The sequence below is a fragment of the Melanotaenia boesemani genome, chromosome 16 (genome assembly GCF_017639745.1).
Source record: "Melanotaenia boesemani isolate fMelBoe1 chromosome 16, fMelBoe1.pri, whole genome shotgun sequence".
Classification (NCBI taxonomy): Eukaryota; Metazoa; Chordata; class Actinopteri; order Atheriniformes; family Melanotaeniidae; genus Melanotaenia; species Melanotaenia boesemani.
This window is the reverse complement of record NC_055697.1, coordinates 23,275,351-23,302,244: the sequence shown is the minus strand read 5'-3', so window position 1 is coordinate 23,302,244 and position 26,894 is coordinate 23,275,351. Positions and strand designations below refer to the sequence as shown.

The following is a 26,894-nucleotide window of genomic DNA, read 5'->3' as shown; positions in this document are numbered from 1 at the left end:
CATTGTCATGCCTCTATTTCTGGTTTCCTCTGGTTGGTCTGTCCATGTCTTAAAGCTCAACACAGTTAATTAAAAACACATGAACCTTCCTGATAGGAGTTCTTTGTTTAGAAGGCTGGCAGATATAATTGCTCAGTTCACATTACATACACAATAAAGTATTTAAACCTTCCAAGTCCTTTGTACACCCACGTTTATGTCAACCCGTGATTGTAATGTAACTTCTTGGCAGAGTGCCTTGCCTGAACGCAGCAACACAAATACAGATAAGCTCAAAGGACAGAAACAGAAAGAAAAAGAGAGAAACTTCAAATAATCTTAGTTCAGTCACGTATTTCTCAGTGTCAACATTCTTTTTTTCTACCCGCAATGACAATTAAATCCCATCCAAGGTTGTTCACTGCCAAAAGAACTGTGTGATTATTTTTGTCAGATCAAATTCCCATAAAGAAAATGTTACAATAACACAAGGGCAGAATAAAACTTAGAGTCATTAAAAGGATAAAACACTCCTGACTTAGCAGCATATCACTTCATTTAGTTATTTTCACAACCCCTACACTGTGGAAAAACAGCTCAGGGAAAATTCCAAGGACATTTGTTGTGCATTTGTCATCTCTTTGGCAGTAAAAAAAACAAGTTTTCAACACTGTAATCTTTGCTTAGAAAGCACTGGGTGTGTTCCTATCTCCACTGTTTTCTCATTTTACTCTTCACTTTGCTTCCTTTATTCTGCTAATTACTCATAATGACTCTGAAATAACATAATTTATTTAGTCTGTTTATTTATGTAACACATAAGCACAAAATATCTAAAGCTTCATATAACACTAGCAGTTGAATCCTATTACTAAACTTACATTTTTGTTTAAAAAAATTAACTTAAGAATGTAATAAAAAAATAACTTACAAAAAACAAATATTTGATGACCAGCTTGCTTGCTGGTTTGACTTGAGACTCTCATTTGAGTGAGGTCACTCTCTGACTGCGGTTCTGTTTTTAGTCCAATCACTAACCCCTCTGATACCCTACACTCCGTTACATAACCTGCCTGTCTGTTTACATTTTTCATCAGGTCAAATACTGCTGCGTAAGAAAATGCTGCAATTACAGCAAAACACTGCTGCATAAATCCCAGTGCCAGGACAGAGTGAGCTGAAATTCAGTGGAGGAGTAACAGAGTACAACCTGAACACATTTAAACAAATCCAGGTAGATATTACAGTGAACTTGGGTTAAATGGTACATTCATGTATTCTTCTGTAAACATTCACAAACAGGCACAGAAGGTCAAGTGGAGGCAATCTTTCTGTGCTACAGAAGAGGTGCTGATCTGTTCTCCACATGGCCATGTTGCATAAGGGAGGAGTCATCAGCTTTAGAATAACACCAAGAAAGTCAAACACGGACCAGCTCTGTAGATTGTTTTTTTTTTTTTTTTCTAAATGGAAACACAGACATTTATAGTTTGTTGGAAAGCAAAGCTAACATCGCAAGGCAATGATTTTACAGCAACCTGAGAGTAGTGGTATTTTTACCACACTGTGGCAATTAAGTGTTTTTGTCAATGTGCTAAAAAGGAAAAAGATCATTTAAGAATGCATGGTTCTTTCCTCTATGAGCTGAAAATGGGCCCTACAGTCACATACACTAAACATGAATGCTGGGACAACCTTCTGCATTTTTTTTTTTTTGCTTGCCATTGAGTTGGTTATTGCTCAGTCGGTAGCTTTCTGCTTATCTAGGACACGAACATGACTTGGAAATACGCCTTGATGTGGCCAGAGGGCTGTTGGTCCTTCACAAAGCCCCAAAGGCACAGTGCTCTCTCTCTCTCTCTCTTTCTCAATTTCTCTCTCACACACACATTAACACACACACTTATCTAAAAAAAAAAAAAAAAAGATCAGACACACACTGCTGTTATTATGATGAAATGTATTGTATTGAGCAGCATTGTAGACAGAGGTGAGGCCACATGCACGCAGACACACACATACAGATATACACAGGTATGGGGCATTCCCCAGGGGTGTGAATCCATCATGTCTTGTCAAAAAGCCATGAGCCATGGAAGTCACAATGACTTCAGCAGTGAGATGCACAGGATGACAACTTGCTCTCTGGATGACGCCAAACGCTCTCAGCTCTTATTAGCTTTAAAACAAGGCCCTGTTTAATAATTTCACCCCCTCAGATTAAATTAAATACAGAAGTAATGTCATTCTGTCGATGTCAGTGATAATGGAAAAACTCATTAGAGACAGCTCAGGAAGGGTTCTGATGGTTCTATGCTTCAACAGAGAAGAGCCACAGGGAACCAACAAAATGGACTGACTGACTGAAAGGCTGCTGGGAAAACAGAGGTGCATAAAGCCTACTGGAGAATTCAACCGATGGATGTCTGAGATGATAAGACTCAGTATCTATGTGTTTATTTAATGAACAGTAAAGTGGTTTAAAAAACCCCTTTAAAGTCAGCAAACATGATCATGTAGATGGGCTGTGTTTTTTTTTTTTTTTTTACATTTGTCTGGCAAAATTATAAGCTTAGGGATCTAAAAATACTTTGATGTATTTAAGCAGATTAGCAGCCAACTCATCCCTTCATTTGGCACTTTTGGCACCGTAGCACTCACACATAGCCACAACCAAAGATGTGGGTAGTGGTTTCTTATTTTTAGCCACACTGGCGTTATGAATCAAAGAATGGTAAACAGATTTGGTCAGACCACCACCAAATATCAACAACTACAAACATTGTTGTGTCATTAGCAACTCTGACACTTTAGTATTTCTCAACATCTCTTATAAGTGATCTATTTCAGCTTGACCTTTGAAAATGCCATAAAATGATCAACACTCATAACAGCCAGTTTGTACATGACTGAGACACATCACTCTGTGTATTATTAAAAGAATTGTTTTATATATGTTATCAAAATGTGGACAATTACATGAAAAAAAGGTAAAAATAAGCCTCAAAAGTGAAAAATATTGATTGAAATTTTAACACTTGTTCATATTTAAACTCTGTTCTTATATATCCATCTACATTAATCTAAATCAGTATGAAAACAAATAAGTGCCACGTTGAATGTTGTGACAGCAGAGAAATGTGTCACTATGTTCTGGGAGATATAGACAGATAAATAGAATGAGACAGAGGAAGCAATGAACCTTGTTTCCTTAACATCCAAAGAATTCAGTCAGCTCTCAGAGTAGCTACCGCTTAAGAATTTTAGGTCTTTTATCTAGGTAAAACTCTTCCTAAACAAAACAAGTAGTTCTTGTATTTTTACAGTAATGTCAGACGCCCCAAAGCCATGACATGTCAGTTTTTCATGACAATCTGAGGCTAAATGATGAGTTCACATCAGTGGATTTTATTTAAAAGTTGCCTTTATTACCCCCTTCTTCAGCAAAACTACTGCAGATAGCTTTCAGATGGATTATTCTTATATTTTGAAAACTGGAAATTGAATAGAAACTGAAAACAAACCAGCTAAACAGGAAGCAAAATAATATCTCAGTACTTCTTTCGGTGTTGACACCAAACTTTGTGTATGGACTATGATGTTCTCAAAAACATTGTCTAGTGGGAAGCATTGCAAACTTAGAACATCAGTGCTTACAGTCAAAGACGAAGTTGTCATGGTGACTGTACTCTGTTGAACTGCTTAGCTTCCTCAATAAGCACTTGCAGCTATATTTATCAGTTGTTGGTCTGCCAACATCATAAAGCTAAAATAGTTAAAGGAAAAACCCCTTCCTCCTCCTTGCATGGCTGTAGACTTGTTAATTTACAATCTTCTGTGAAATCACATTAGGCAGATGTGCAAACTGGCTGTTATGATTGTGTTGATCATTCATTTTATGGCATTTTCAAAGGTCAAGCTGAAACAGATCACTTGTAAGAGTTGTTGAGAAATACTACAGTGTCAAAATTGCTAATGACACAACAAAACTGATAAACCAATAGATTATAAAACTTCCAAGCTCTCTATATAATATAAGTTGCATATTATTTTAAACTCTTTAAATATACAAAAACTTCTAATATGTGAGAAAGAAACATCCACCAAAGCTGTGACTAAATGACTGAGTAGAGGAAAAATGCCCCATCTGCATTTTCTTGAAGCAGAACTCCCACTCACATCCTCACCTAAACTCTTAATTTTACAGTTTAAAGTCAACTTCCTCTCACCATAAGGAGGTCCAAGTTCAAACAAAGGGGTGAAGGAGGATGAGTGAGGCATGACTAGGACACGCAGCAGTAGATGAAAAACATGTTTTGACATATTTTGTTGTTTCACTTGGTTGCAAATTTACTAAAGGCCTGACACCCACTCAACAATTATGGGCATAGCCTGCAGCCAAAGGTAACTTCATGTTGCAATGCATAGTCTTGTCTGAACAGCACATTGTGTCCCTCAGGAAAGAACAGAATACGGTGCAATGTAGTGCAATTTTGAAATTGAAACCTCCGAATTAGAAGTGTTTTATAAAAGAGAGAAATGACTGAACATCCTGTTGATAAAGCAAATCAGATATTTAAAGCAAACATGACATCAACCTTTGAGTAAGGTAAGCAGCATAATTATATCGATAACTAAAGTTACATTTCAGCTTTTATACAAAGTAATTTCTTAAAGAGAAATCCACAAAGTCAATTTGAGAACAAAAAGTCCCTAATGAGTCACACAATGAGGAGGTGGAGGACATAAAGAACTTAAACCCAACATGTTGTAAAGTCATCTTTAAAACATCCTGAAATGACCATCCCCTCAGGAGAGACACAGCACTGTATGTATTTGAACAAGGAAGGATTTGTAAATGAAACTGTACCTGTGAATACGTCAATGCACACACAAAGAAAGTCATTCAAGTCTGACATACAGGGTTACAACACTGGAAATTTACAGCAAGTCATAAAACATAAAGCCCAAGCACAGACAGCACTTAAACTCAGTAAACGGCGATTACCAAAATGAGAACATAATACTCCTGAAAAATGCAACTTTATCACTGGAAAACAGAAACTGAACCCAAAATAAAATGAAATTTAACATGATTCATAAGGAATACCAATAGCACCTGTTAGAATCCAAACCAAAAAATTAATAACTAATGAATAATTCATGGAAAATCTTGATTCCAGACACCTCCTGATACAGCTCTTGAGGCATGTAGTTTAATCTGTAGAGCAGCGGAGCATTAAATGTGTGATCAATGAAATGATATCACACTTTTGTAGAACTTTTTACTCCACTGGAGGCACAATGAAGTGACAAGGGGATCTCCAAAACAGCAAAGCAGCAGTATGGGAGAGAATATAAAGAAGGAGCAATGACTGATTCGACAGCCAGCAGTGACAGGTGACGACGTGTCTTCACTAAACATCAAACAACCAAGAGGTTGGAGGGATTTCAAGTGTTTCTGCTCAACGATTGCATGTGTCTGACCGCAAACTCTGGAGCCAATTCCTTTCAGAAAAAAAACATTTGAGATGATGTTTCTTTCTTCAGCTCATTTCTGAGTAAATATGCTGTTTGATCTAGGCATTATATGATGCAAGTTATGTTATTCAGATCAGAATGTTGTCAGTGACTTTATTAGCATGACCATAAACACACACACACCAAGTCCAAATCAAACTCAACACTACAGAACAAGAAAGAGTTTTATACTCGACACCTCAAACGGCCCACTTACTAGAATTTTAATGAAAGATTTGCCTTTTAAATTGGCAATAAATCAGGATTCAGTAGATATTACTTTACACAAGGAGTAAATTTCCACTGGGTATTCAAAACTTCATTTTATGTTTCACTTTGAAAGACTCGCTTAAATCTCTTTCTAGTGTGCTCCTACTGTTCAGCTATTAAAATCCAACAAAGGAGGAGAAGAGTTCATAAAAATGCTCATTCATGAATCAATCAAAGTTGACTTTAATTATTACCAGGTGCTCTTAGCAATATTAGAGGGAGATTCTGATATTCCTTCATGATTCCTCTACCACGATGGGAATCAGAGCAGAGGTAAATGATCATTGGTATTTGTTTGCTTATGCATAAACTACTAAGCTGGACTGATTGAAACTTGATGCAGATGTGGAGCTCTGTTATATCAAATCTGGATCCCTTTCTCTAAGGTGGAAAAGAAAATGGTCCTGCCTTTGGTGGAGGATGTCCCCTTACTGCGTAATCCTCCATGAAAATACAACAGCATAAAAACACTATACATTATCTTAACTACACATGGTTAATATAAAATCCATGTGATGGATTCATAATAGTTTCAATAATTTACAGAAAGTAGTATAAAGTCAGGTTTCAGTGCACTAGCAAAGCAAATCTGAAGGGGTCTTTTTAAAAAGCAGCAAAAAGAGGGATTTAGACATCTTTCCACTGATTTGAAGCAAATGAACTAGGCTGCATAGATCCCCCAGAGGGTAGCAGTACAAGCAATGTTGCTAGTTGTAATTCAGTAGAAGTAGTTGTTTGAGCAGGAAGCAAACCTCCCCAAGGAACAACTGCTGTGGACATCCATGAAAGAGAAAAATGCAGGAGTTGCTTCAATATCTAGGAAAATCTAGAAGATTATATGATATCTGGATGGAAGCATTAGTTTATTGTTTGCCAGCTCAGTCTGGAAACAGTGAGTCAGTCAAACAATTTTAGTCTTTACCACATCAGATGTGATCAGCATTGTTTTTTTCAGTTTTCTGTCAACAACTTCCTCAAGCTAGCCTATACACCTTTTCTTGCACATTAGGGGAAGTGTTTTTTTTAACTATTACTATTTACTATTTACTGTTTTATATTTACAACTTCAAAATGCAAAAAATGGCCAAAAAAAAATCCAGTTAAGAAGTAAAAATAAATAGAGCATTGATATTAGTAAACAGTAGTTGAGAACAAAGCAGTTGAAAATATATAATGTTCTAAGTTTATATAAAGAAATGAATTGCATATAAATGTGGTATGTTGCTCCTTTGACTGCTAGCAAAACTTTATCTTTAATTTTTCTTTCCTAAGTAAAGTTGGATCTGGTGGGTTGTGGCCAATAGCGCAATCCTTATGCCAATATAAGTTGTTTTCAACAAGATTATAATTCCTCTGTTCCTGTGCTTTAGGCACAAAGTGTCATCTGAGACACACTGACAGCACAAAAAGAACTGTACAGTCATACTTCAAGCATCTTTATCACTGCAATCATCAAAAAGTGCACAATGTGCCCACAGAGCTTGTGGGTGGACACAGTACTCTGTCTTTTATTAATCATGAAAACCTCCGTAGGTTGATAGATGATACAAGTGTTAATTTCTCATAAATATACAGATGAAGATTATCATTGATTAAATTGTAAAACATTTCCCAGCAAGATCTAAGAGTACAGCCAGTGAAATTTGGTCAACCTCATGGGATTTAACATCAATATTACTGACATATTTTCATGACTGTTTTCACCAATGAATGCAGCTGCAACATGAGAAGATATTTTTATGCTGCAGTGCCTGAGAGCTATTCTGAATTTAATGAGGAAGAATACATCTGGCTGTTTCTGAGGTTTGATAATAGATACTGTATCTATTATTGCACAAACACTGCCAAGTTTGGCTAGTTTTCAACAACAATGAATTAAATTTTTCATTGGTACTCTGAGTTTGTGTTCCTGTTGAAAGTACCTGAATGTGCATGCACTTGTGTGCTGACCACTGTTGTGTGCTGACCACTGACACAGAAAATCATGGTAATACAAGCCTGTTAGACCACATGGCTGAGTAAAAGGCAGGGATTAGTCCAGCTTGGTACTAAAAGAGGTCTAACAACAGTCCCCCGAGGTGAAGCCAACTCATCTGCAGGTCGCCTGTTTCTTGTATACAGGTTCTTCTTTCTAACTGCGCAGACCCCCGACTGACTCTGCTTCTGCCTTCGAAAGAGCAAGTTCATCCAAATTACATGCACACACACACACACATACACAAAACACAGCCTATTATTGGTATTTTTTGTTCACATCTCAATTTTCATACATCTGTCTCTGGGATTTTTTTCTAACCTAGTACAGTGGGGGTGAATTCAAGTTTGCTTTTGATGCTCTATGAATGGACAAATTACTTATAAAATTGCACTACCTGTTGTTTGAGAGGCAGTGGAACAAGCTGAAAATACAAAAATGACATATTATGACCTCATAAAATTGTTAGAGGAAAATTGGAAAAACAGATGCCTTTGTTCACATCCAGCAAACAATAGGCAACATTAGCATTCACCTTGAGTCTTATTTCTTTTTCAAATATTGAGTCTCTATGGAAAATAACCTGGCTATTGAAATGCTGCAGTGTGTTTGCCTTCTACTTGCCACATTGTCTATTCCTTAGCAGAAAGTGGGTTTGTTAATGTTTTTTTTGGCTGAGAAAGCACAGAGACGCACTAGTTTAATAGAGTCGGGAGATAGTTTTTCATTACAAGCAATCACTTTCAATTCTCACATTGTTATTTTAATAAAAGCAATGTGAAAATATGGACGTGTGAATCTTTTAAACAAAACAAAACAGGATTGCTTTGGAACTTTCTTCCAAAGAACTCATTTCAACATTAGTCTTCAGATTATCCAGAGTTACAAGGACGTTTCTGGAAAACAGTCATCTCTTAATGCCACAAACACCACAAACCAAATTCCATTAACCTCCATCATAATGAGGTGGAGACAGAATCCCTTGAACAAATAAAACCAAAACTATCTGTGAGGTTGGTTGTGACGAGTGGTCACAGAAACAAATGTCGTTTTTCATCCTTTAATCAAATGTTTTCCATTTTTTAATGTGAACTGATGCATGTGTTGAGTATGGACGTATAAACACATACTGACACTGCAAAGATAAAAATCCATGTGGGTTTTTTTTCTGGTTTTCAGACTCTTAACAGGTCCCTTCTCCTTGTTGCAACAACTCTGACATCCTGTTCCACTCTATTTCCCAAACCTATCATTTCCTATACAAACGCTGCATTATATCGGCTACAGTCTGTTTTTATTTGCCTCAAAGACGATTCCCTTCAGCTGGCTGACTGACAGCAGTGTGTGTATGCATCATTATCTCCTTCACAGAGCCTGTCTGTTGCCATAGCCTGTGGCAGACCTCAGTCACACAGTATTAGAAGTGACTTTGGTTTCCACAGAGCGTTTTTCTGTTGCCTGCTGCAGGTGTGCCGCATATTTTATTTGACCAATGGGATATAGGTTAAAAACAGATCCACAACTACAAATGTGTAAAATTGCAATACTTGGGGCTGATAAATTTCTCCGACAAGAAGTGAGTAATAATATCTTCCTTAAAGCAGAGGTCATGCAGGCCACAAACTGAATACATGAAAACTGATAATGAAAAAACAACAGTATAAATTCCACTGCTTCTGTTATGTTGTGCTTGCAGGTGCAACTTAGCATGAACTAAACAGTAATATTGATTCATTGTGGTCTTTACTTTGAGTTTACCTAAGGTTTAAAATGCTGATCAGGTCTGATGTTTTAGCTTTTGCCTTCAGGTCACAGTCTGATAATAAGATCTACCACTGAGGGTCTATGCTAATGCCTTGCTTGATAGTGCGAAGTAGATAAATCATGTTTATAGATTGATGTCCTCTTCTATGGCCCCTGTGACTATGTGTTTGCATGCATATCAAATTTATGCATGCAAACACACTGCATAAAAAGAAAATAAAAAAAATGTTTTGCATGGATGTGGAATAAAGAGTCTCGGTTGCCATTTCAAACTAGAGTCCACCACATGGGCTATTATTGGGTGTTTATATTCTAATATGCAACTATGGTATAAAAATGCTCTTACTTTGCATTAATCCTGACTATTTGTCAAATTTAAATCCAGCAGCACTGGAAAGAACACATCCATTCAAAGTGAAATCAATTCTAACCCCCCCCCCCCCCCCAATCCCTCACTCTCCCTCCCTCCCTCTCTCTTCGCTACCTATTTTTTGACTTTCTCCCACTCTCCTGCTTCTCCTATCTATTTCTTTTTCCTTTCTGTAATAACTATGTGAGCAGCAGCAAATGTAATTACAAAGGGGTGGGGTTGGGAGGGGTGTGCATATCGGTGTGTGTGTGCATGTTTATGGCTGGGTGGGGAGGGGGTGTGTGTGTGTGCATGCATAACAAAACGCAACATTAAAAAGCTATTATCAGAAAAAGGACCGTTTTGGCAGATATACGGCAGAGGGCAGCTCCCACCATATGTTTGTGGAAACGGAGACAACAAGTCAGGTAGTAATTATCAATCATCATCAGGAGAAACTGTCAAAGCGCTAGGACGGGCACGCTTTGACTAGCGTTGCCATGGAGACAAGCCCACATCCCAACGAGTGTGTGTTTACCAGGACATTAAAAATACTCTCCCATATTTTTATCTCGCACTTAGAAAATCATGTAAATCGTCCTTTTAGTTCCTCTCAGCCACGAGCACTGTTTGTGTCTATGTGTGTGTGTGTGTTATGTGTGAGTGTGTTAAGTATTTCTTGCCAAGCCATACTAGTGAAAGAGGGACAGAGCTGAAGGTAATTTTAGCTGAGGTTATGGTTTTGGGTTTTACACTGATTTCCTTGCCTTCAGGTTCTGGCATATTAGTGGTTACAATTAGCAAATGGAGATCTAGATGGAATATTTTCACCATAGTAATATAACAAGATAAACGTGTGTATGTGCACATACATAATGCATTTGCCAGTAATGAGCTCATTTCTGTGACCATACTGTTGCTGTACACAGACCCTCCATTCAGACTGTCACTGCTAATATTCCTCAGCCAAGGAAAAAGGACATTCTTTCAAACCATCATGACTGTCAGTCTCATTTTTACATATTTCTTTCTCCTTTTTTGCATAACCTACTTCAGTTTCTCTTTTGCATACACCACATGCCTTTAAATCAAAAGTCAATGCTTGCCTTACAGGCTACCCGTGTCCAGAACAGTGTACAGTAAGTGTGACTCTTCACAGAATCACATGAGAGGAACGCTTTCTGGAATGTTTCCAAATGTTTCTGCCGACAATAGTGCTTTCAGACGACAATCAATTTCCATGTGGCCTCAAATCCATTACCCTACTAGGATTATTTTCACTTAAAACAAGCTCTGAAGTTTAGATACAGAAGCAAGTAAACATGAAAGCAATTTAAGGGAAAGTGATGTTAGTGCAATATGAATTTTTTCTCCTTTATTAAAGCAGTCGTTTGTAGGAAAAAAACGAGTAGTGTTCTTAATTTGTTATTTGTGCACTGTTGTGCATGCTCCCCCTGGGGAGAAGCAACATTACTCTTTCATCAGATCAAATGAAGCGAAGCCGTGTCATTCCAGGAAGAGCCAATTAAACAGTTCAAAGAAGTTTATTATTGCGATGGATTATGAAATCATTCTCATCGGATTCATTGGGGTGTGTGTTTCTACAGGGGTGTGAATGTGTGTGCTTTAGCACAGCACAAACTCATAAAGGCTGTCGACTCAAGCTTTCCATTTGCAAAGTAAATAGGAAATTATGTTACAGCGCTACATGTTTTACAAGGAAAAATTTCACAAGCTTGATTTGTAGCCAAAATAAACTGAAATTATTGCCTTAAATGTCTGTTTTCGCTTTCAATTCCTTCCTCCATTGTCAATGTTTCTTTGCTTCTATCCACCTCATGTGATTGCCTCATGATGGTAGCCTCGCCTGTTAAGTACTTATTAACACACATCACATTTGAGACATGACTGGGTTTAATCTTAACCCAGTGCCACTGACTGACACACACACTGACAAATGCAACGACCTCTGACAAACTGAATAATATCACTCATTTTTTTTATCAGATGACACACACACATACACTTACACAGTGTAATTACGCAAGAAAAAAATGCTTTGGTGTTGGCTGAGGTCCAATGAGCTACAATGGTTCTGTGTATTCAAACTGCAGTAAGTCAGAATACTATTTTCCTGTCAGGATTGAAATAAAGCTACTACACAATACAATACAGGCTGTAAATATCTGACAAGTGAACAAGTCACTTCAGCTTTTCCCTGCGCCAAGTGTTGGCAAGTAGCTCTTAATGGCCATTGTTCCAGCAGAGGAAATTAAAAAATAAATCCCATTTTGCAAAGAAATGTTAAGAGCACACAGAGGGACTGTCCCACATACACACATGCTCACACACACATGCACGCACACACATGCACGCAGTGTTATTCCAAGAGTGCCACATGTAAAACAGAGTCATAGTTACATAATGTGGAGGATTTGCTAAAAACGGGATAACCTTCAAACGCTTCCACATCATTTGCACTGACAGACTGCTGCAACAACTCAGTGTGACTGGCGCTTTAAAAAATACAGTATTTCAATTTGGCTTTTGGAGGAAGTGAGAGGGATAGACAGAGAGGGGGAGGGAGGGAGGGAGGGAAATGGGGGAGGAAAGAGGGAGGGAGAGATGAAAGGGAGCAGTGGATAAGCTTCAAGGCTTATCCTATTCATTACTGGAGGAAAAAAAATCACAGCATCGACCTATAAATAAATGAATGCCAGGATAAACATGAAGCCCATACATCAATAAAACATATGTATTCTAATAGATCACGCTCTAGTTACACTTGATGGGATTGAGTCAGCCAATGAGCCCAATCATAGGGACTTTATCATTTTTGAAAAGGTGCACTGCATTATGCCATGGTGATTAAAAATAATTATCATTGTCAAAAGAAAATAGGCCAATGGAAACTTTTATGTTTCTGTCCATTTGTTTTATGCTATTTCTTTTAATTTTAGGGGATTTAAAAAGTTCATTCCACAATCTATAAATAATATGAAAAAACACAACTAGCTTTCTGCTTTCTTTGAACTCTCATTTATTTAAATGAAAGCAGTTTGACAGATAAAAAAAAGTAATACATCTGAAAACGAAGCAGCTGCCAAACGTGTCACAAGACACATGATTAGAAAGAAACCGGGAAAATCAATCACAGCCATCACATACTTTTCACTGCCATTGTGCATGAACAGCACAGGAAGGATTTTTTGACGTCACGAAAGTTAAACAAGGTTTTCTTTCAGAAACAGCAGCTTGCAACAGGCCTCTACCTGCCGAAAGGTGACCCAGCAAACCAGCTAGAACTGCATTCATGAGGCGGCAGAACCGCTGGCAGAGGCAGACTTTATAAACAGAGTTTACTGTTACACAGATGAAGCAGGCGTGTTCACACCGGGTTGCAACATGCTCTTCTGTAAAGTTTATCAGCGACAGAGGTTGTATCACAGCTCACATCTGGAAACTAGTAAAATCACTAGATTGTACAACTGTATCATGTAAATTCAGTCTTTATTTAAACCACTTTGACAAACGATGATTCCTCAACATTTGACAAGTATATTAATGGAATAATAAAGGAAGCCTTTATGAATGAGGTCAAGCTGGCCTCCTCAGCTGAAATGTAAAGTCATTAATAACACGCTCTGCAGTTTATCAGTATTTTAGATTACACCAAAGTGTGTCTTTAACATTTTGTACCATCTTTTTTTTATCTTTGAGTCTGCATGTTTATATACAGCATTATAAACTTTATAATTCTTTGTCAGCATTATGTTCTCATGGCAGTGAGATAGCAGGCAGGAACCGGTTTGAAATCATTCTTTGCTGGTGCATTCAAAGACGCTCCAACATCCTTTGTTTGAAAGTCTGCTCCCAAAAAAAACACTGCACTCATAAACCACTGAACAATGCGCTGACAGAAAACTGCAACCTGAGGGGTAACACATAACAAAAATGATCATATGTGACTGATCTGATTTAAAATGCTTTCTGTTTGGCAAGACGACTCTGAAATCTTGGATGTCGGAGCTTCCATAAACGCAGCCACAGGGAGAGATTTCCAAACAGTCGCTACTCACAGATGCAATAACATGTGATGACAGGGTGACAATAAAATGGTGACTGAATGTTTCACTGTGTTAGATCACATGTATAAAGGAGTTTTTATGTCTTTGTAAAATGATTTTCATATTCAAGTAAAATTAAAATGACTATAAGATAGGAAAAGTGTATGAATACTATTTCTGAGCTTTAAATAAACACTTTTCCAGTCCTTTTCCTTTCTCATGTACCTTAAGTCACTTGTCATCTATAAAAGTTAGCCCTTAATATTATCTTTAAATTGCTTCTTTTTTATATACTATCCCTGCTTAAATTACAGTTAGGTTTTGTTGACAGAAATTACTTATAAATATTTTATATGGCTCTTCACTAAAATAAGCACTGTCCTTTACAGCCTTATGTAACTACAATATTTGTTTTACAACTTAAGTAGAATCTGAAACCTATCAGAGTCAAGAGTAGAATGTTTGTACCCTGTAAGGACAAACTCAGGGCACAAAAAACAGGGATATCTTGATGCCCAGAAAACTGCATGTGATTAGATAAAATTATTTATTTAACTCTTTTTAAGCTAAATAATACAAATAAATCCACAGTTTTAACCGTTTAACTGTTGTAACACTACACCTGGGCTCCCCTTCTGTTTCTACTTGTCAATTATCATTGATCAGCTGCTCCTCTGAGAAACCTTTGCACTGGTCAAGCTCTCTGAAATGCTTCTTGTCTACAGTAAAATCTATGCTGTTTGCTAAATATTAAATAAGTGGTACAAGGCATTATGTGCAGAGCTGGGAAGCTGGTGATGACATAATAGGAATAACCAGAAAGACTGTGCCTTATTCATGCTGAAAGTCATGCTAATATGACCGAAGCAAGGTGCTTTTTGTTAATCCTGCCTCTGCATTCCAGGTTTGTTAGGGCAATAAAAATAGAAAGAAAGCCTGTTTGTAAGGCTAAGTGTTAGACCTGAAAGTCCTCTTCATAAAATAAATAAATATTTAACAGAAGGACATGAGAATATCTGATGCTGTGTGTACAGTAAGTGGCCTTACAGCAGATGTTCAGCTTATTTTGATATACAGTCCTTGTTCTGATTATGAAATGTGACCACACAGCCACAGCATGTGCTTTTTTCTCCTCTAAAATTCTCCTCTATGGCCTCTGTATACCACGACATATGGATAATGAAATATTCATGGGCTGTTGGTTAACACAAATCTGCACAGGAGATGAGAAAACATGAGCTTAGCAAGCAATTTGCCTATTACATTAACAGAAGGGGCTGTCGGGGGACAATATTGGCATATGCATATTTTACCTAATCAGATTTCATGTTAAAAAGGAGCAAGAAAGTGGTTCAAGTTGTGGAAACAATGACATCATGCTGTATATTCATGCAGCGGACCCAACCCAATCAAGCTGGCAAGATATTATCTTGATCTGCTTGACATTTTAACGTGTTTACTAATTTTTTATGTTTTCTTTCTTCTTCTGCACTATATTCAGTTTCCATTTCAGTCAGAAGACAAGTTACCAAGTAAGAAACTGTTAGAATGTATTAGCACAGATGCCACTAACTCTACAAACACCCTTGTAAATGCACATGAAGCAAGGCAGAATTCAGCCACAGATGTACAAAACTGGCGTGTACACACCACAGTACAAAAATAGACCTCCAAATTCTGTTTATGATCAGTGCATCTGGACAATGTTAATATGCTGAAGCAATAAATTGTTTTTATACTCCTCCCACTCAAGAGGATTACATAAAAAAAACATTCTAAAGGATTGGACTATAAATGTTTCTTTTTAATAAAATATCAAATCCACACTGAGTGAGAGATATTTCAAACAAAACACACTGAGCTGATCATGAACTATATAGTTTCTGTGCCAAGGAATGAGACCTGGGGAATATAGGACAAATGAGAGAGAGCAAGAAGAGGAGGAGGAGGAGGAGGAGGCAGCTTAGCCTCAAACATGATTGCCTCACTAACTTTCAAAATACTGTTGTTTTAAGCTGTTGTTTTAAGGAACGTTGGGTTTCTGGAAAGGTGGAGGAAGGGAGGGGAGAGGAACGTCTGGGAGCAGAACTTCAGAGTGAATCAGAGAAAAATGGGAAAAATGTTGCCTGTAATATTTTCCTTAACAAATGGCTGTCTTGTTTGACTGCATCATCATCATAAATCATTTCTTGGGTATGCTAATGCATGTTTAAGGCGTTGTTTGTAACAAACACTGCACAGTCAAATGGCAAACAGCTTATGAGAAAAACTTTTTTCTTCTGTCATTCAGCACTGCAAAGGTTTAACCCACTCAAACTATTTCAGGTTTTTTCTTTTTTTATTCACTGCAGAGGAGTCTCAGTAATGCCAATATTATTACAGTGCAGTATGTCACACCTTTGTTATTCTTAGGCTCATATAAGAGATTGATTTCATTTTGTAAGTCAGTGAGAATGCAATAAGTAAAAAAATATTTGTATCAGTACGGTCAAAATCACAATTTATATCTCCTGTTGGATATTTATGCAGTGGTAATATTACATTCCTCCTGGCAAGAAATGAAATTGAGGACACAAAGTAGCACGGGTATAATCAATCCAAGCTGGCAGAGAATGCATGATAATTATAAACAAAAACTGTGTCATTCCCCATGAGAAAAGCAGCTGCTGGGGTGACAAGCGATACTGAACATGAATATGGATCACAGGACCCGAGATCTCGTAACTGACACAACCGCAGTTTTACTCAAGATGGTTCAAAGGAAGGGACGGTGGTGGTGATGCAGTTGTAATATATAAAAGCATAATCTCTTATAACTGGTGTTAATGTAGCTAGAACAACTTTAGCAGTCAAAGGAGCCAGAGCATGTGGGTGTTGCTCTGCACATCTAAAATCCAGATAAATGACAATGAGACATGTACAAATAAACCAGCATGTGCCAGTTATGGGATGATAAATCAACATGGTTGTGCTGCACAAGCAACTACTGTAGTGCTGTGTCAAAAACAGACTGGATTTCACAAGCATTTCATCTATTTTACACAATACACTGCATCAGGCTTGCTGACACTCAGCAACACTATTTTTCTCCCCCTTTTTTTTTTTTTTTTTTTGCTTGATCCCTCTCCTCTTCTGGACCCCCTGAGGTAGCTTGACACACTTTCATGAATTAGCCAAGACAAGACGGACGGCTGTTACAGCTGCCACCACAGATTTGACTGAATCCAAAAGGTCAGAATTAGCATTGGGGGAAAGCTCAAAACAAATTCCTAAGATTGCTCCACGGATCACGTTTTAAATTTTTAACTTTGAGCAGCTCAAAGCTTTGCTTCTAACATGTCCACAGAACTGCTATTTGTCCTAATAAAGGTGTAATACTTTTATGAGTGGTTCTTTTCTTTGTATGGGGCTTGTAAATAGCTGGAGAACCATGCTCAGCTGCTATGTGTGTTTCTAAGTGCACATGTGTAAACATTCATGCGAGCATTTGTGCCTATAAGTAAGACGCCCGCGAGGCCTTATTCACCTGCCAGAGTGATGGAAATTACTTAGCGCTGCTGTTTTGAAACAAATCACAACCAAGTCTCCAAGCAACAATTCAAGCAGAAATAAAAGTCTGCTTCAAACTGAGAAAACCTTCATGTGAATAACAGAAATCTGGCTGCCTGAGTTAAAAAAAAAGAAAAAAAAAAGAAAAAAAAAGAAGAATTCCCTACAGCTATGAAAATAAACCTTTAGCTTAAATGTGGCTCACAGAGGAATGGCATCATTGAGCCAAACGAATGAGCAACAGCAGCCACAGGATGTTAGCGTTACTATTCATAACTTATTTTCCTATGCCTAAAACTGTTTTCCCTTCTGCTCTCACCTCTGCTGCTGCTCTCTTAAAAACGCTATTACCTCCTGGCAAAATTACAGGAAAAGTGAAACAATGACTTCTGACCAGAGGAGCTGTAACTGTGAATGTCATACCGATGCCACTACAAGAGCCTGCTGAGTTACCAAGCAGAGGAAGCATAAAGAGAGATGAATCACATCACTCCTTTGTTTTAGAACAGCTCAGGCTTAATAAAACTAGTGGCATCATGAACATCAGAGACGGTGCAGAGTAGCAAATAGACATGTCCCAGCACTTCACAACTGGAACCACAAAATACTTTTCATAGGTGTGACTGATGTGGATGTTTGAACAGCAGTTAGTGCTGTTCATGAAGAGACAGATTGCTCTACAGACAAATAATCATTAAGAGTGAACTCTACTGAGCTCTTCTTTAGCCTTACCTTTTTTTTTCTATAAACGAAAAGATCAAAAGCATGCTTAGTTTAGATGGCCTTGATTTATTTGGCAAACATGACTAATAGAATTCATAATGATGTGAGATCTAAGCAAAAAAAGTGTCTGATCTTCACTCAAATACAAATTACGGCTATCGAGGATGAAGAACAAACTTCTTCAAATCAAACAATAATATATTAATTGAATTTTTTTTAACATTCAAAACAAAGCCAAGTGGCTGATCTATTAAATTATTTCAAGTTCTTTGGATGGTTTGTCATGGCAACAAAATATCCTTTTTTGCTTTATATGATATTTTTTGCGTATTGCTTTATTCTTTGATTATGTGAAAACATTTTATGATTTATCAAAGACTGAACTGTGGATAGGATGTCGCTGTCAGGTGTAAAGCATTTTTTTTACTACTTTCAGTTTTAATTAATTAAATTAATTAAAAGAAACCTTATTAGATAATTAATCCTTAATAAGTATTCAAAATAGAAGATCAGTTCCATCTTAAAAATCTGCAACAGTAAAATCCTGTTTCAATTAATTCACAAGTGATAACTTTAACAATTTACAACAGTGTCTTTGTCTTAGATGGCATTTCTTATTTTATATTTTTAGGTTTATCACACTCCTAATTTATTTGTACTTTAATAAAATCTTAACTTCAGGATATTACTTCTAACACAACTGTAGTGTGTGTAATGATAATACTTTTGTTTAAATAAAGGATCTGAATACTTCCTCCACCCTTCACAACAGCTAAAGTAAACACATCTGGTCTAATTTAGAAATGAGAAGCAACTGCAAGGGTCTATTGAGTTTACTTTTTTCCATCTCAAACACCCACATGTGTATTTGTCATTTCAAAACTATTATTCTTCAACCACAGTCAGCTAGTGACTTGTGATGTCTGAGATCACTTCTCTTTATAGCACATAGTAGACTATTAAGAAAAAAACAAGGAAATAATAAAAATAATAATAATAAAAAAATATTACAGGACAGTTAATGTATTTGGCTTTGAAGTCCCTATGTGGGTTTTAATTTTGAGAGGTAGCCCATACACAATTAAAAACTTAAGTGCACTGTAGTACAATTTCTGAATTTTCATACAATGGAAGTGCATTAGTCTCACCAAAATCCCAATTTTCCTCTTAAAAGGAACTCAAACAAATGGTCCAGCTAACCCAAAATGACATAATTGGAAGTTTGAGAACCATATGATGAGTTTCATTGAGTGTGTGGATGTCTGTAGATCATTTGTGATGTTACGCAGTGACAACCTGCAACACTTCACACACCATAAAAAGAGCTAATGTGTAAACTTTTCCAAAGGACAAAAAAAAAAAGCAGATGTCACACTCACCAAACTCGTCGCAGATGCTTTCATACTGGAGCAGGGTGGGGTGATCGAAGGTGTCCCGGCAGTACAGGATCCTCGTGCTCCCACCCAACGCAGCAATGCCGCCCAGCGCCAGCACCGTGTGGTCTATGAGCAGAGGGGATGGCTGTTCTCTGAGCCGTGCCAAAACAGAGCGGTACCGGCAATACTGGGGGTAACTGAGGACTAACACCTTCCTCCCATCCTCTTCCTGGCCTGAAAAATGCCCAAAATACCGACAAACAGTCACAAACAAACACAAAGATTATACATAGTTCAATTTATTGAAGTAGGAAAGAGCTGTAGGAAACAGGAAAAGTGTTTCCCAAGTGCTCCTGTAAGATTTGTGGAGATGGGGTTTTACAGGACATGTTTATTCCTCCATTTCTCTTCTGGTTTTATGACTTTATTCCCTCTCATAGATCATTATGTGGCTACAGTTACATTTTAGCACAAGTGCTGCCAGTGCACTGCAAACATGACCTTTACAAGTTTATGATCATGATTGTGATCTTGAATTTTAAATTAGACTTATTGAAATTTACAGGGAAAACAAACTCATTATGAATCCAGAAATGGAAAAATCCTTCCAGTTTTTGCTATAAATATCTGAATCTTTGCTTTTTTTTGTTATTTTCTATCTCTTCCATACAACATACATTCATTTGTCTTATTACTTTATATTTCATCACAATGATTTTGAGGAAGTGTGCCACATTAAGGAAGTGTGACGCTCCAACACTGCTGTTTCAGTCTGGCTTTAAATAGCTTTCACGCAAGTTTCACATGCTTCTCTTGTAGTAACAACACATTTTACCCAACTGACAGGACACTTTTCACATCTGCTGAACAAATGTATTACAGTATGCTGTTAGGCAGCATGTTTAAAATGCATCACGCGTGTAGTTGTTGGGCTGACAAGAAGAATGCCAGAACAGCCTGTGATGCTTGTTATTTTGACTGACTAGGTTTTTAACAAGCAACTTCAAGGTGGGAAAAGCTCGGAGCAAATTAGACCAAGGCAGGTTTGAATGGATGTGCAGATATTTGCTTAGTGACTAAACAAAAACATACATCATGTTTTTTTTTCTTATTAATTTAGCTTTAAAATCAACATTCATTGTTTTGGAAGTCAAGGAAGCAAAGCCTTCCATTAGATTAAGATTTCAGCTCCTTGTGAGTGCTGCCTCTGATATTAATATTTCATTAGCAACTTGTGTGTTTGACTACTGCATTATCATGTTTAAGAACTCACTGGCAAAAAAAAAAAAAAAAAAAAAAAAACAGGACAGGAAGTACAGGCTGAATGACACAATAAACGGCCATAAAAGCCAAACGTAAATGCTGATAGAAAGGCTGTTAATGTTACGCCTACATTATGCAACATCAAATGTAAAAGTCCAGCCCACTTACACGGTCACAATGACAACGCTAATATGAAAATTTGTAAATTTAGTTTGCATACTAACCTGCAAATTTTCCAAAAAAGAACTAAATGTGAAAAACAGCTGAGGCTGATGGGAGTGTTATTAGCTTCTTAGGTATTTGGTCATAAAGCCTAAGTACAAAGAATGAAAGGGTCACCACAGTTTTTAGAATTCACCCTGAGGGAAGCATGATTGTGTATATGAAATTTGCTGGCGGTCCATCAAATGGTTGTTTAGATATTTCAGTCTGGGCCAAAATGGTGGTCCGTCTGTCAGGCTGCCATCCCTGCCTAATAAAAATACCATGAAGGCTCTGTTGGACACTTACAACTGAGAGTTTATTGTTATAGGGTAACATAAAAAAGTAAAATAGAGGCATACATATGCAATACAAAGTGTCAGAGAAATAGCAAAAGTTGTTGCAGTAGATTTAGTCTCTAAAGCTAAATACCAGTGAACAGCTCTGGTATTTGAGTTTTATGAGTAATATGTTTTCATCAGATTTTCCCGGCATGCAGTAATCCTCACTTAATCATCTTCTTTATATTGTTATACAGCTACAAGGAAGTTGTCTGTTAATGCTAAAAGGTTACTGGTGATGAGTAAAATTACTATTTTTTTTACTTTTAATTAACACAACTCATCTCCACTTATCTACCACCCACACAATATAAACATAGTTATCTCAAACTAATTAGCAGCTATTACTCTCTTATAGCAGGCGATGGTTAAGTAAGCTTTGTGCTTAACTAAATCTGATAGACTTTATCCCCAGATAACCAAACTACTAAATCATATCATGAAAAGAATGAAAATCAACTGTATATATGAGGAGGTGATGCAAGATGTGCAGTAAACCACGTGATGTGCAATCAGATGCACATGAATAATTTTAGTGAAGCAAATTTAGGTTATTCTTAATTATTCATTAAAATGCCATTTAACCAAATAGATAACTGGTCAGTCATGGTCTGGGTAAAGCTAAATCTGTGTGTATTTGCAAAAAAAAACGTCAAGCATGCTAATTTAGCACTAAATGAACAAAAACCATGAATCTTAACTACAACTTCTGTATATTTATAAATAGATATCTATTTACAGATTATGAAAAGATGGTAAAATAGAAGAACGGAACAAAGACTTAAATAAAAACTAGCAGCAAACACTGAGATTCTAGTTAGATGGAGATATATCATTGTGTTCTAAGAGTCTGATCCTAGCAGTCTCTAATCTTGTACTGTGGTGATCATATCGTAGTAAATACACATAACATCAGAAGAGTAATGACCAAAAACAGGAGAGCACAGTAAACTGAAATCAGCCAGTCATAACATGCTAAATGAATTTGTTGTTTCTTTGAAGTTTCAGACAAACTCACATTTTTTAAGGCTTGCTCAGTCTCTTGTTTGAATAAAGTGGTAATATCTTGCTTGCATACAAAGCCGACTACACGGTTCAACAGTTGATGAAGCAGAGTCAGGCAGTTTGAACACAGTTTTATATGAATTATTCACCATCCTGTCTGCTTTAACAAAGCTTCTGGACATGACATTCATGGGTATTTCTGCTGGTAATATTTCAGGGCTGGCTAACTAGCTAGCTTTTTGTTTTTCTTTTCTGACAAGAAGTTTGAATAGATTTTAAAACATTTCTTTTATTGAGGGGGTATGGTTCATAGTTTATGAGGCTGGAGACTAATAAAATTACAGAAATGTGTAACAGGAAAAAGACAGGAGGGACTCTATTCACAGCATATTTACAGCAGCTGCATTCCCAACAATTAGTGTAATTAGTTCCACTGTACTCCAATATGAAGACCACTTCAAAAGAATGATTAAAACCATTCAACCAGCACACAAGCACACACATACACTCATACACACACGCACACACAGATATTATATTTCACAAAAAGTGCCACAAAGCCCACAGATGCATAACCATAAATATTCTTGCATACATGCACATGCATATAACACAGCAGACACACATTTACCCAAGACTGCGGCATTTGTCATACGCAATTACAGCTCAGAGGTATGGAGCAGGCTTTGTTTCCAAATGTCACAGATTTTATTGTAAGCGGTCACCGTCAGACCTGCTCTTTCTCCCGAGGACCCTCACAACATTTCACTTGATTAGATTCAATTGAGAGAGAGAGCTGCAGGGCATTAATAACTGTACAAAGACGTTGTAAAGTATGCATGTCAGCGTGCATGTGTGTTGGTGCGTGTAATGTACATAGCGTACAGACGCTTCAAAAATTCCTTTTGTTCTTACAGGCCGACCTTTAAAAAATAAGGGAGGTTTTAATGTTGCTATAAGCTTTCTAATTGGTTTGGGCTTTGCCTGTCTCACTGCAGAGAGCTATAAGACCCTGCAAGAACGTTATGAAATCTGTTTCTTCCTCTCAGGACTTTTTTTTTTTTTTATTGTAACTAGGTGTCTGTCTTGTTGTAGTGGTACTGTGGCTTGTTGATCAAACAGCTGTAGTATGGCAGATTATTTTCAGAACACGCTGTAAAGCGCCTGACCTCGTAAACTACACTAGTGTCAGGGTCATAACAGCTCTGCAGGACAGCTGATGTTAGAGCCACTCAGTCAGTGCAGCACTCAATAAATTCTAATAATCTCAAACATGCAGTAAACTGAAAATGAATACTAACCATTAAATATTATATCATGTTATCCACATACTCAGATTTATTTTAAGGTTCATGAACAATTTTACACGTCTAAATAAGTTGTTGTACTGCGCCTGTCACATGAATAAACCTGATAACTATAACTTATGCTAAAAAGTGAGTGGTGGTATAAAATTTTGGTATAAAACAGAATATTCTGGCATCCCCTGTTGCAGTCGTAAAATGCTCTATATATAAACTCTATTTAACAGTTCTGAAACACAACCTTGCATCTCTATATTTTACCACCTATATTATAACATAATCACCTGATCATGATAATTTAACTGGCATAAATTAACCTGCATAATAGTTATAATAAAATTTTTATATATGTATAAAAGTGGCTACATGGAACATAAATAAAAACAGGTTTCTAATACTATTTTCACTTTTAAAATATTTGAGAATTAGCTGTTTGTTTTATGATTCTTTAATGTAATGTTGCCCGCTTCTCTTATATAGTTTTATTGCACATTAAACTTGCTACCTTGAGGTACTTCTGACTTTTAAAATTCAGCCAACTATATATGATGTTACTGGTCTCATATTTAATCTATGCATCTATGCTATTCCTAAATATAAAGCCTACAGTAAAATGTAAACAAATATCTATTAATTTCCATGTCTTATGCTTTTTATTAGTTCTACTTCTTCTGATACAAAGTCAAACAAGCAAATGTAGTAAGAGTGAATTAAAGTTATTTACTAGAAAGTTATCATATCATAGAGTTAAAATGCTTTTAATTTGGAATATACTCATTTTAATAATTTTTCAGTTATGTATTTTGTTTGTAATTACACACAAATAATGCATAATTAAAAAGGGAGAAAGGGTAAATCTTCAGGAAAAAAAAAGTTGCTGCAGACAGACTTGTTATTTCATGAGCGCTTATCTTACTAGCAGCTGCACAAGCAACACTGCTAGCAGCACGTGCTTCTACTTTCCCTTATTCCTAAATAAATTTAAATTCTATGAAGAGGTATGCAGATATTTGGCTTTGAATTATTTAGTGCTATTGTGTTTTTTTCAAGGTTCTTGGGTAGTTTGGTTCTCTAGAAATCTTGAAGAACTTGCTATGGCTCCTCTGTGGATTATGACTGTGTCACTGTCTTGTCTCTGTAATCCACACTTCCTCCATCATAGTGAGATCGTGTTACTGAAGTTAGTTCTTTCAGACTGTGGGTGTACATTGTGGTTGAGGTTGCTGTCTGCATGCAGAACGAATTTGGGACACCAGCTTGTTGTCGTACTGCATGAAAACTGACAAATGAGAAGCACCAAAAACTTTTGTACAGGCAAATATGCAACACAAACAACAGAATAGTTATAATGTAAATAATAAATATCCAGAAAGAACTCAGGTGCTTGCGCTTATCTTTAGAGCCGTGGCACTTGAGGGAAACAGTACAAAGACCTTGACTGGTTTTGTTGTGGCTTGATGTTTTTGCTTCTACTTAGTGGTAATATCAGTAGCAGCTAATTGAAGACATCCACTTTAAAATACTATAGACTTCTAAAGTGAAAGAAGGTGCGGTATTCACCTATAGTCATCAGACTGAAAACAGAACTGCATTCAAGCTGTAGAGACTTCTAAGATTACTGAGTTATTTAAGTAAAAATGCATACATTTAGGTGAAGTGAAGAAGGGATAGATGAGTCTTGAGATGACAAGATGGGTTGATCTCACTAACCTTCCATATAATAAAGAGGCTCAACTACTTCTGAAATGAGCAAATCAAAATGCAAACAGGGACCAAATCACAGTCAGACATTGCTAAAACTGCTTGAGCCAGTGATTAAAATGTATGTTTCAACTAAAGGTTTGAGTTACTGAACCTCAAATGTCAGGGAGAAGGTTATATAAAGTGGTCCGTATGCAAAACTCTCATCTTGTAGCCTGAATATGTTAAAAGCAGACATCTGCCAGTAAGAAAAAGATCAGGGAATGTTTTATTCTTTCTTTCCCCACCGCACTTCATAAAAACATGAAAGCGTTTCAGGTATTGTTTTGATTATTAAAGAATAGCTGACAATGGAGTAAATCCATATGCTGCATCACGGAGACAATGAGACAGATGTTGCACAAATACAAGAAAAGTGCAATTTGACCCAAACATAAAGTGAAGTAAATGAAAAGTTACAAGAATAAGCATGACTTGATGAAATATATGGATGGTTTGATACTTGATGCAACTTGAACAAGCTATTATTTTAAAGACATAATGATATATATTCTCAATATTGGTAAATATTTAGGTCAAGTCTGCAATCGTTTTAGTTTGGTCAAATGTTAAGTTTTTTTAACGAAAGCTTTAGGTCTGAGTAGGCTAAAGGGACATACTGCTAGATTTGATTGTACTGATTTTTATGGCCTCTGGGCAGGCTTTGTTCTCTATTCACAACAATGTGAAAATCAGCTTGCAGAGACTTTAAAGTTTCTAATAATACATTTGGAAATCCATCACAGAGAGCAAATGTGAAACAAATGTTTGATTTAATGTGAAACATGATGAAATTCATATCGTCCTTTCTGCAACATCTGTGTCACTGTGCAATCTTCCAAAAATTTGATTTACTCCCAAAATTACTCATCAGTTAGATGCTTGGCAACTGACAATTGTGTCATATACAGCTACTCATCCAATTTTCCTGAAACACTTCCCTGCATTTACAGACACACAAATAATTCACAGCTGCCTGTGAAAATATAGTTTTTAAAGAGTCACTTTTGTTGGGAAGTTTCCCACATTCTGTTACAATGTCCTTAGTCCACACCCAAGAGATCCATTCCTTTAAACAGAGGACACTACTCCTAAACAGTTTGAAATACTATTTGAAATCTGGTCCAAACTTTTCCTGGAATTGTCCTAATCACTATTTAGAGGTTTGTTTATCACACCTCAAACAGCAGAGCAATCAGAGCAGACTGGTTATATTAGGAAGGGGCTCAAAGAGATAGTAGCTTAGCAGTTAGAAGCTGATAAGAGGTGCTGCAACAACGTACAATGTGAGAAAAATAATGTGTTTTTTTTTATGTTAAAGTATGTAAATATACCCACAATCCTGATTTGGATTAGGCGGGTATTGGTGGATGGATGGATGGATGGATGGATGGATGGATGGATGGATGGTTGGATGGATATGTAAATGTTTTAGTAGCACCAAGGGGAACCTTTGAAAATGTACATG

At 36.8% G+C, this 26,894-nt stretch overlaps 1 protein-coding gene across 1 annotated transcript in view; it reads right to left on the bottom strand.

Annotated features, from left to right (window-relative positions):
• The window catches only part of arid5b (AT-rich interaction domain 5B), a 72,810-nt gene that overhangs the window by 20,117 nt on the left and 25,799 nt on the right, over positions 1-26,894 (bottom strand). The window contains exon 4 of the mRNA XM_042010363.1: positions 19,576-19,806. Within this exon, the coding sequence (XP_041866297.1) occupies positions 19,576-19,806 (231 nt within the window). The remainder of the gene's footprint in view (positions 1-19,575; positions 19,807-26,894) is intronic.